The 12,618-nt window shown below is 41.0% G+C and overlaps 1 protein-coding gene across 1 annotated transcript; it reads right to left on the reverse strand.

The window, feature by feature from the left end:
* Window positions 1-780: 780 nt before the first annotated feature.
* Window positions 781-1,347, reverse strand: LOC138340348 (uncharacterized). The gene has a single exon (XM_069292063.1). The coding sequence runs from the start codon at window positions 1,345-1,347 to the stop codon at window positions 781-783; it is 567 nt and encodes a 188-aa protein (XP_069148164.1).
* Window positions 1,348-12,618: the final 11,271 nt, after the last annotated feature.

Here is a 12,618-nt window from a genome sequence, read left to right on the forward strand (position 1 = left end):
TATCCCATTGGAGTAGGAATCAGGTCAAACGTAGTTCCCCTCTCAAGGATTAACCAAAATAGGAAGTTTAGATAATGAAACGACCGAGGCCGACATAGGCCGCCTACGTATATCATTCTTGAGAAATCAGGTCGAACGTAGTTCAAACAAGAAATGTGTGATACTTTTTCAAAAGAAAGGTAACAAAACTTCATTTGCGAAATTTGGCAATATTGGGCATTCTTCTTCTCGACCTTTGATGATGAATATCTTCAAACAACTCAATTCAGAAATGTCTTGTACTTGCTCTTGAGTATCCCATATGTCATCCATTCAGGTGGTTTCATCAATATTGATCAAGTTGTTGTTTATCATGTTTTGTATCTTGTGTTTCAGAGTTGAACAATTCTCTGTGTCGTGTCCGACGGCTCCTGAATGATAAGCACATATGTGGTCAGCCCTGTAAAATTTTCCCAAAGGATTGGCTGGTCTTCCTTCTATAGGACAGAGCATACCCATTGCCTTCAACCTTTCATAAAGTTGAGTTTGAGATTCCCTTAATAGTGTTAACACTTTAGGAGCCTTCCTAAATTTTGGGCGAGGAAATTTTTCCTGATTGACATTATGGTTTCGATATTTCCTTTGAGAAGCTGACCTCACATGAGTTGCCGTGACCGTACTTACCTCCTCCATTTTTCCTTTTGATTTATCCATATCACTAATTCTAGTAGATTTTCCATTAGATTGCAATGCGGTAAATTTGGTGAGCTTTCCAGTCTTGAAACCATCTTCCAAAGCTTCTCACACTTTGACAATCTCGACAATTTTTTGTCCCATCATACACAACATTCTTTCATAGTACTCAGGCTTCTGAGTAAGAATGAACATTTCGGTGATCTCATGCTCGGACATTGGAGGTTGAACTCTCGCGGCCTCTTTTCTCCAACAAAAAGCGTACTCTCGATAATTTTCTGTAGACTTCTGTTTGATCTTTTCCAAGTAGTAGCGATCTGGGGCATCTTCTACGTTATGTCCGAATCTCTCTGTGAAATCCTTTGCGAGTGCATTCCAACTTTTCCATTGTTTCAGCTCCTGTGATGTAAGCCACTCCAGAGCTTCTCCACTTAGACTTCGACCGAAGAGACGCATCAACAATGCTTTGTTTTTGCCAACTCCCACGAGTTGATCACAATAAACTTTCAGATGTGCTAGAGGATTTCCTATTCCGTTAAAGGTGACAAACTTTGGCACTTTGAACCCTTCCGAGAGGTCGAGATTCGGGTGAATGCATAAATCCTTATAGCTCAATCCATCGACTTCGGAAATATAGTGCAACTCTTTCATGGCTTTCCTGATCTCTTCTTTCATATTCACCTTAACTACCTCTTCTTTTGATCTCCACTCTCTCTCCTGTTCCTTATAGTGATCAAGCTCGAAACAGTTGGCATAAGGTTCGTTTGAAGTTGGGATTTGGAAAGTAGTCTTTTGAGGTATGGGTGGAACAATGGAAGGATTCTGGGTATTTTGAGTGGCTTGATAATTTTGGGGGAAAGTTTGAGGATCGACATTTTGGTTTTGAAGATGGGGGAAGATTTGAGCATTGTTCGCATTTTGGTTTTGAGGAAGATGGGGATTTGAAGGTTAGTATTTTGAGGATGTTATGGTGCTTGACACGATGTGGTGGCGTGACGGAGATTGGGGGTAGTTAAGTCAATGGTTGAAGGATTTTGAGTAGGGTTAGAGAGAAGGTTTTGAACCTGTTCCGTGCTTGGTGGAGGAAAGTGGAGTGGAGGTCTTCTATCTCTTGGAGGGTTGAAGGATGAAATTGGGTTAGACACATCTTGCATTCTTTGCATTCGACCCTCATTTCGGCGATTTGTTGCATCAACTGAATAATTAATTCATTTTTATCAGCAACGGCGGGTTGAGCCACGACAACATCATTCATGTCAATCTCATCATTGTTACCCCCCGTTGTTGTCTTTTCTTTTTGCAAATTTTATCGGGGAAGGAATCTTTAGTGGGCCTTAGACCTTGTGAAATATGGATGATCAACCAACTTATCAACACAAATCAGTTTTAAATACCTGACAAATGAAAAAACTCAAAAGACCAATGTGTTAGAGCCTGGAGGTGGTAAATAATACAATATATCACATATAGGTGTAAACACATAAGAGTTGCTTTATTCGGAGATAAAGTGGCTTACAAATATAGAGAAACCAATATAGAGAAATGATTAAGTAGACAGGAATTTGTCTACTTGACTTTGGGATTAGTGAATAAAAATGTCGACTTGAGTCGAGACAAAGCTAACGGTATCTTTCATTGCCGTACTTTGATTTTTGATTGAGATGTAACTCTAATTTCCTTGTAAGAGTATTTGAACGCACTTTTGATAGTGACTTGATATTTCTGCTTACGGGTTCTAAAAGTATTTGAAGAAGAGTGAGCTATAATATCTTCAGATAAAACAACATATTCACATAAGCAGTTGTAACACATAAACAAATATTACGCGTTCTAAACAGATATGTGACCCAAGGGTGGGCCTAGAGATTTGAGGGATGTATACGTTATTTGAAATATTTCATTGCTCCAAAACTCAAATTTATACAAATTTCATGAATAAAACTTAATGGGGATACATAAGGGGTACGACCCTTATCTTTTTTTTTCGCAATCTTCGGGTGCCAACGTCTTTGGATAGACCAATAGCTTTTAAAACTCTTTCTCTAACTTGTAAACTATAATCTAATCCTTATCCTATGAGACAATGTTTTTCTCAAACAATGTATACATCCTTCAAATTTAAACACATAAGTATGAACGTCCATTTAGGTCGTGCGCCATTTTGGACTCAAGGAGGTCTTCTAATGGGCCCAACACGCCATGGGTATTGGGTCATCTTAGGCAAATGCGCTATTTTCGGGATTTGTTTTAGCTCTATCCTAGGTTTACTAGAATTGTTTTCAAATTGACGGTTACTCGAGTCGGACATACATCGGAACGCCGGATGACCGCATTTCGACTATTTGTTCGATACTCCCAAATGATTTCTTGGGTATATCTGAGAGAAGTCGCGGTAAGCTGCGTAACTTCCATTCCCAATGCAGACTATTTGCCGTTTGGTGGAAGTTATGCCATGAAATGCAATTCTTCGAAAAACTAAAGTTTTTAAGCAACTAAACAATTATCGCAATTAGTCAAACAAGTTAGTCTTAAGGTTAGAATCCTCTAAATAGTCCCCAACAGAGTCACCATTTCTGTTATTCTGAAAAAAAAATTTCTGTTCTACGTCTGTTTTCTGGGAATTTGGCATTTTCCTGCTTCTGGAAATTTGCTGGGTCTTCTGCAGGTCGCGTGGGGGGAATCGGAGAAAGGAAAGAAGAAGAGGGAGGGGGGTCGCGTGGGAGGTGGTCGCGTTTCCATTTTGCTGGATTTTTTGTGGGTTTCTGTTGGGGGGGTACGCGGTTGGGGGATGAAGAAGGGAGAGGGAAAACGGGTTGGGTCAGAGAACGGGTCAAAGGGCGGGTCATGGGTTTAAGTTTAGTAGGTTAGGTTGGAGGTTTGGGCCTGGGGTTAATTTGTGGGTGGGCTGTTGGGTTTTAATATTGAAAGAGGGCTGGAGGGGTTAAAAGAAGTGGGTGTTTTTAGTTTAGTAGGCCAAGTAGGGGGATAATAAAAGAAAAGGGAGGGTTGGGCCTAGGTGTTGGGCTGGAACTATCAAACGGAATGGGTTGAGAAGGAAGTGGAGTGGGCCTGGGTAGAGAGTAAGCTTGGGCCAAAAGGAACAAAAGGGAAGAGGCCCAAATTTAGTTTTTGATGTGTTTAAAGGGAAAAAGAATTGGATTAAGTACATGATAAAATTTGTGGGTGGGCTGTTGGGTTTTAATATTGAAAGAGGGCTGGAGGGGTTAAAAGAAGTGGGTTTTTTTTAGTTTAGTGGGCCAAGTAGGGGGAAAATAAAAGAAAAGGTAGGGTTGGGCCTAGGTGTTGGGCTGGAACTATCAAACGGAATGGGTTGAGAAGGAAGTGGAGTGGGCCTGGGTAGAGAGTAAGCTTGGGCCAAAAGGAACAAAAGGGAAGAGGCCCAAATTTAGTTTTTGTTGTGTTTAAAGGGAAAAAGAATTGGATTAAGTACATGATAAAATTGTTAAGCCTTAAACAAACGAACTTGTATTAATTGACCAACGAGCTTCTTTTTTTTTAGTAAAATAATTATTAAAATCATAAAAAGCGATTCAAAAGTATAATTATAATTTAAATTAAACTAGTTTAATAAGACATTTAAATGTATATTTTGATGGTTTTTGAATAATCATAAGATATACAAACTATATACATAATTATGTAATATATATATACTATCTAAAGTTATGATAAGTAGCATAAAATCCACGTATTAACTTAAATAATTTAGAAAACTCACGAAGCTCGATAATTAATTTATACCGATGTGGGTCAAAAATTGGGTGTCAACAAGACCACCCTAAGACCAAAGATTCCACGGATCGATCAGACGATCATCATTATATGTTATTTGAAGGATGTTTGCGTGTTTGACAGATTTTTGTGTCTTGGGGGGCAGGTGGGGTGGAAACTGAATCTTTGTATCTTTTTGTAGATTTGAAGTCAATTCCTATGTTTCAAAATGGTCACCGGGACACTTGATATACTTCGTGTGTGGTGGAACAAGCTCAAAGACTGTCAAAAAAGAGAAATTTGTGCCACCTACCTTCGATAATGGACTTCAAGGTTTGGCTCGGTTATGGGATGACAAAAGGATATATTTTTTTGGATTTGGTGATTTCGAAGTAATACCAACGATAGAGGAAATAAAAGATTGTTTGGATTCCATCGGAACGTGCGACAAGAGGATAACCTATCCATATCATCACATCCTGCTACTAGATAGGCCGACTATTCTAAAACTGAACAACATGTTACTACTAGTAGATGCAAACTGGTTGGATACTCAAAGTGTACCATTGATGAGATTCTTTGAGTGGTGGGGACACGACAACTATTTAAGAGAATTTCGGAATGAGTTCCATAATCATAGCGCTTGGAGACAGACTCATATTATCGCATTCTCCGCATGCCTTTTAGGAATGATGGTATTCCCTCTGGATGAGGGAAAGGAGATCGATACCCGGATTGTAATGGTTTTAGACTCTATATTCAGAGGGATTGGTAAAGAAGAAGAAGCAAAGAAACACTACAATCTGTCCCCAATTATTTTGGCCGACATCTACTGATCGCTGAGATTGTGTAAGAACGGATTTCTAGTTTTTCAATGGTACAAAATTTTGCTTTAGTGGTGGATGACTGAACATTTGTGTAAAAGAGGCGGCACCCAACAATAGGATTTGTCCAAGCCAACCCAGATGAGTCTCCTTGACAACTACGATTTCTATCTAAGCATCCACAAGTTCCCAATTCACACCACAAGGGATGCATGGGCGAACGTATTCTATGATCTGAGAGAATGTTACATACTGTGGATGTTCGAAAACTTTATGTCAGAGAAGATAGCATCCTGTGGGGACAAACTTCCTTTTTTGGTTCTTCCTGGCATCATAGGAATGCGATCTTACAATCCAGCTAGGGTGATTAGGCAATTCTATAAGAAACGAATCACACCTGTCCAAGGGAATACTAGCTCCTTCTTCATTGACTACAACGGCTCTGTTAAGATACCTTTCGCCAAAGCCATCCTCCAAGAATGGGTCGGGTGTGTCAACATAAAGGGAAGTATTGCTGAAAACAAGTATGAAACTGGATATATTGAAGAGTACAAAAAATGGTTGTAAGATGATTGTGTGGTGTCATGAACCCGACATCACTAGTGGGTCGAGAAATTGAAGACGTTTAAGTGAGGCTCCACATCCATACATATCATTTTAAACAGAAATTTGACCAAAGGAACAGAAATTTCGATGAAGATAGCAAGAGTACCAATCCAGAGAATTTGAAAGCTAGAGGGTCTTAGCTATGATGTCACAAGAGTTAACCGATGCGAGGGATTATTTGATGCGTCTAGATACAATCCTGGATGAGCAGATCAGCAATCTTTGGGCCGCGCCGCCATCCTAAAAAGCTGTATTTGCTGATCCGTACGTGGTAACAATCAAGTACATCATCTGCGAAGAAGCAGAAAAAGCCAAAGGAGGAGTAGGTCCTTAAAATTTTCAATTCCCCTGTGTGAGATTGTTTTCTATTTTGTATTTGCAACGTATTCCCCTTCCTGCAAAATGTATCCCATTTTGATTAAAACTCTGTAACGAATTCTATAATAATTTGTGAAGCTTAATTTGGGGGGTGCAACAATCTATTTTAAATAATGCAATACATCCTTCAGATCGCTAGGCCTGCCCTTGGCACAAAAGGGGCACATGCATAATAGGACGTGATATATGTGTTTAAAAATGTTTATGTGATATGTTGTTCTGAATGAGGGCATCGTTAACCCATAACTTTCTAGAAATTCCTGATTATATACACAAGTCACTATTACAAAGTATGACCTAATTTCCCGAGTCTTAATTTTCTCAACTGAAAAAAATTTATATCCCCAAATCCTAAACATTACTCTATCGTCTCAGGAAAGGTAAAACCACCTCTATCGATAAAGGAAAGAATGTATAGACTTAACCAACCGAGAAGGATATGACCGACATATGGAGGTAGCGCGAAAAGCGCCTATATAACATATTGTTTCCTCATGAATGCCCAGAGTTGGAAAACGTTGAAGAAAGTCATGTGGAAGCAATTGACCGCAAACCTTCTCTCGAAGGACGTTTGGCAGAAGGGGACCAGAAAGTCACTCTCGAAGCAATACCAAAAGAATGTCGAACAAGGAATGAAGTCATCTCGTGCGTCCTCATTTTTTAGCATTATCGGTCCAGGCGTATGTTGAGGCCCGTCGAAAGAGCATCTTCCCAAGTGGGATTAGGGACCTACGCAAGACTTGTGATTTTCATCCTAACATAAAAGGCACACGATGGAGGGGTGTATAGAATTTAAGAATGTGGTCCGTCGTTTGCTCGATATAGACAATACTGCGAATATTTGGGGTGACAGCATCATCATTGCATGTGATGAACCGCAGCTCAACATACAAGTCATTGAGGAGACTATATTCTATCGTTGCTCATTCACGCCTTTCAAGAAAAAAATTATTGGAGGTTTATTCAGAAATGGTTCAAAATTCAACCTTCACCCCTTTCGATAGGGACGTGGACGTGTTATATTCCCTTTGGTTTGATGTTCAGAAACGTTGCCCTTATCACAATGCCGTAGACCATAACATTAATTTGAAAAGTGTTTGGTCAAGTCGAGTTTGTTCCCCGTGGCTGATGCTACAACAAGAAGAAAAAGGACTGATATGGAGACACCTTTTATCATTTAACACTCTATTGCTTATTTTCCATTTCCTTGTAATCGTTAAAAAAGTGTAACAACCTGTTTAGTCATTTTGAGCAGCAGATTTTATTCTGAAAAAACAGGCTGAGGCGACGGACCCAACGACGGACCGTCATGGGCATGACGGACCGTCGTAGGGTCTCATTTCAAAACACTTAGAAAATCTGAAATTGGGTACTGAAAATCGACTCTCTGAACTTCGTAACGGAATGGCAGGACGGACCGTCACAGGAGTGACGGACCGTCACAGATTATTCAGTGGAAATTGAATCTCTGACCCTTGCGACGACCTGCAGGACGGACCGTCGCAGGCATGACGAGCCGTCGCAGGTTGCGCAATCCCAGTCTGGGTCGAATTTCTTGATACGTTTTAAGGGACGTTTTTGACTATTCTTGCCTTAATTATAAAGTTAGTGGGTTAATGTTAATAAGTCTAATTACTTGGGGGTTAAAAGAGGTAACCTTAAGTTAATTAGTGGGTTATTATTGCCATCTTTTATTCTTAATTACATACTAATTAGGGTAAAAGAAAGAGGGTTTGAATAAGAAAACAGAAAGAACAAGAAGGGAGAGAGAGAAACGATCGAGAGAAGAGGAAAGCACCAAGCTTTGAGGATTAACTTGCTTGATTTCAATTCTTCGGTGGAGGTAGGTTATGGTTTTCATACTTTCATAGTAAACTCTTAATAGAGAATGATATGTATTGGTAATATTGTAAAACCCTGCTATGTGCTTAATTGTATGCATGCATGAACGTGATTATATAATTGTGATTATATTAAGCATGATGAAGCTATTGAATCCCAAATCTTGATAAAAACCTAATCTCTTGTTAATGATGATGCCTTGATATAAAAGAAGGCTTGATGAACTAAAGTAATGAGATTGATGATGCCTTGGTGAGAAAGAAGGCTTGATGAATTGATAGAAAGAGATTTAGGGGATCGGGTGTCACGAACCGACATGTAGATTTAGGGGATCGGGTGTCACGAACCGACACGTAGATTTAGGGGATCAGGGGTGTCACGAACCGACACGTAGATTTAGGGGATCGGGTTTCACGAACCGACATGTAGATTTAGGGGATCGGAGTGTCACGTACCGACACAAGAGGATTAATGAATATGAGGGAGCGGAGTGTCACGTGCCGACACAAGAGAAATAAAGATAATGAATCTTGAAAGATGTTAATATACTCAATCTAAAGAACATAATTCCCAAATGAGTATGGTATTGAGGCTTGAGTCCTCATGTGTGAACTTGATGGTAATTGTTAATGATATAGTACTTGTTGTTGCTACCTGTTGAATATTGTAGTTGATTTTATGATATTATCTGATATATATTGCTTTCTATTTTGAGTTGGCCGATGATATCTACTCAGTACCCATGTTTTGTACTGACCCCTACTTTTATATTCTCTTCTTGTTTATTTGTGGAGTGCAGCAAACGTGCCATCGTCTTCAACTCAACAGTAATTCAAGCCAGTCTTACTACATCGGAAATTCAGGGTGAGCTAATGCTTCTAGCTTGGACTGGATCTTCTTCTTCAAGTCTTGATGCCTTGAACTTCCGGCATGGACTAGCTTCTTATGTATTTTTAGCTTTTAGAATACTCTTAGTTTAGTCATTTGATTGTAGATGTTCTTGTGGTGATGACTTCCAGATTTTGGGGAATAATAGATGTTGAATTTTAGAAGTTAATGAATTGGTCTTTATTTAATGAGTTTAAGTCTTCCGCATTACTTTCTGTTGATATTATATTGAAATGTTAAGGTTTAGATTGGTTGGTTCGCTCACATAGGAGGGTAAGTGTGGGTGCCAGCCGCGGCCCGGTTTGGGTCGTGACAAACTTTGTATCAGAGCATTAGGTTCGTTGGTCTCTCACACAAGAACAGGTCTAGTAGAGTCTTAAGGAACGGTAGGGGGACGCCTTTACTTTTCCTTTAGAGGCTATAAGACTTTAGGAAAATTTTACTCTTTCATTCTTTCTTTCATGCTACTACTTGAGTCCAATTGGTATCTAGGCGATACGAATTGGTATCTGACCATCTTCACTCTCTTTCGCAGATGGTTAGAACTAGAGCAACGACTACGCCAACACCAACACCGGCCAGACAAGAAACAACTGAGCCAGCCACTGGGGCTGTGGCTCGAGAAAGAACAGCGGCAAGGGGCCGTGGTAGAGGTCGTGGGAGGAAGTCCTCTAGGGGAAGAGAACGAGCGCCTAGCCCATCTGATACTAGGGCAGTGACTCCTCCACCGACTGAGGAAGTAATAAGAGAAGGGGAGGAGGGGGAAACTGAACAAGTGCAGAATGAGGGATTGCCACCCCAACCTACCCCAGAGATGATCAATCAGGTTCTCGCCTATCTCAGTGGGTTGTCTGATCAATGTCAGGCACTTCCAGTGTTTTCTACGCCAACACCTCCGGTTTCATAAGTACAACATACAGCCACTATGGCTCCTCGTATGGAGGCCTCATTGGACATAGGCACATTTCCACGTCTGACGACTGGGCCTATAATGACAAATGATCAGCATGAACTTTTCAGTAAGTTCTTGAAATTGAAACCTCCAGTCTTCAAGGGTGCGGAATCTGAGGATGCTTACGATTTTCTGGTTGACTGTCATGAGCTACTACACAAGATGGGTATAGTAGAACGGTTTGGTGTTGAGTTCGTGAGTTATCAGTTTCAAGGGAACGCCAAAATGTGGTGGCGGTCACATATTGAGTGTCAACCAACAGAGGCACCACCTATGACTTAGGCCTCATTCTCTAGCTTGTTTATGGAGAAGTATATCCCCCGAACTTTGAGGGATAGGAAAAGGGATGAGTTCTTGAGCCTAGAGCAAGGTAGGATGTCGGTCAATGCATATGAGGCTAAGTTTCGTGCATTATCCCGGTATGCCACCCAACTGTGTTTCAGTCCACAAGAGCGAATTCGCCGGTTTGTGAAGGGGTTGAGGTCAGAATTGTGGATTTCGGCCTTACAGATAGTGGCAACGACAAAATCCTTCCAAGAGGTGGTAGACTTTGTGATAGAAGTGGAAGGAGTGAAGCCAGAAGACTTCACTACGACATCGACATCAAAAAGGTTTCGAAAGGGAGGTGAGTTTAATGGTGCTTACACTAGAGGACAGGGTTCGGGAAGTTACTCAGTCCGACCAATTCAGTCTTCACTACAGACTGTAGTTGGGGGACCACCTCAGACCGGTCAACACTTCTCCGAGAGACCTATGCTTGACTCCAGAGAGTGTTACGGATGTGGGGAGACTGGACATATTAGGAGAAATTGTCCAAAACAGAGTTACAGACCCCCAATAGCTAGAGGTAGAGGTGGTCATGGTAGAGGCCGTTTTTCTGGAGGGCGTGGTGGTCGAGGAAATGGTGGTCACCAAAACGGCCGAGGTGATGGGCAAACTGGAGCCACTACATCACAACATGGTAGGGGCAACAGACAGGTGAACGATAGGGCCCATTGTTACGCTTTCCCTGGGCGGTCTGAAGCGGAGGCATCTGATGCTGTCATCACAGGTAATCTTTTGGTTTGTGATTGCATGGCTTCTGTATTATTTGATCCCGGATCCACATTTTCTTATGTATCTTCCGCATTTGCTAATGGTCTTAATTTACATTGTGAATTGCTTGACATACCTATTCGTGTTTCTACTCTGGTGGGTGAGTCTGCGATAGTTGAAAGGGTGTATAGGTCTTGTCTTGTAACTTTTGTGGGGAGCAATACTTATGTAGACTTGGTTATCTTAGAAATGGTCGATTTTGATGTAATTCTGGGTATGACTTGGCTTTCTTTGCAATTTGCAATCTTGGATTGTAATGCTAAAACGGTGACGTTAGCCAAGCCTGGGACAGATCCGTTAGTGTGGGAGGGTGACTACACTTCCAATCCGGTGCGTATCATCTCCTTTCTTCGTGCTAAGAAAATGGTTAGTAAAGGGTGTTTAGCTTTCTTGGCACATCTCAAGGATGACACTACCCAAGTACCTTCGATTGAGTCGGTTTCGGTAGTCCGCGAGTTTTTGGATGTGTTCCCTGCAGATCTTCCTGGTATGCCACCAGATAGGGATATTGATTTCTGTATTGACCTTGAACCGGGTACTCGCCCCATTTCGATAACCCCTTATAGAATGGCTCCCGCGGAGTTAAGAGAGTTAAAAGCCCAACTTCAAGAGTTGTTAAACAAAGGCTTTATTAGACCAAGTGCATCTCCTTGGGGTGCTCCGGTTTTGTTTGTAAAGAAGAAGGATGGGAGTTTTCGAATGTGTATAGACTACAGACAACTAAACAAGGTAACCATAAAGAACAAGTATCCTCTTCCCCGCATTGATGATTTGTTCGGTCAGTTACAAGGTGCTTGTGTCTTCTCTAAGATTGACTTGAGATCCGGTTATCATCAATTGAAAATACGGGCAACGGATGTGCCAAAGACTGCTTTTCGAACGAGGTATGGGCATTACGAATTTGTAGTGATGTCTTTTGGTCTTACGAATGCCCCTGCTGTGTTCATGAGCTTGATGAACGGGATTTTTAAGCCATATTTGGACCTCTTCGTGATCGTATTTATTGATGATATATTGGTATACTCAAAGAGCAAGAAGGAACATGAAGAGCATTTGAGAATGGTATTGGAAATGTTGAGGGAGAAAAAGCTTTATGCCAAGTTCTCTAAGTGTGAGTTTTGGCTAGATGCAGTGTCCTTCTTGGGACACGTGGTTTCTAAAGAAGGAGTGATGGTGGATCCTTCTAAGATTGAGATAGTGAAGAATTGAGTAAGACCTACTAATGTGTCAGAGATAAGGAGCTTTGTTGGGTTAGCTAGCTACTACCGCCGATTCGTCAAGGGATTCTCTTCTATTGCTTCCCAACTGACGAACTTGACTAAGAAAAATGTTCCATTTGTATGGTCGGATGAGTGTGAGGAAAGCTTTCAGAAGCTCAAGACTTTGTTGACTACCGCACCCATTCTCACCTTGCCAGTGGAAGGTAAGAATTTCATTGTCTATTGTGATGCATCTTATTCGGGTTTGGGTGCAGTGCTAATGCAAGAGAAGAATGTGATTGCTTATGCTTCAAGACAATTAAAAGTGCATGAACGTAACTATCCAACTCATGATTTGGAATTGGCTGCGGTAGTGTTTGCATTAAAGCAATGGAGACACTATTTATATGGGGTTAAGTGTGAGGTCTAT

This window comes from Solanum lycopersicum, chromosome 12 (genome assembly GCF_036512215.1).
Source record: "Solanum lycopersicum chromosome 12, SLM_r2.1".
NCBI lineage: Eukaryota > Viridiplantae > Streptophyta > Magnoliopsida > Solanales > Solanaceae > Solanum > Solanum lycopersicum.

Bases quoted from the DNA above. Each gene is read 5' to 3' on its own strand.
- LOC138340348 (XM_069292063.1), bottom strand. From the start codon at position 1,347: ATGAAAGAAGAGATCAGGAAAGCCATGAAAGAGTTGCACTATATTTCC.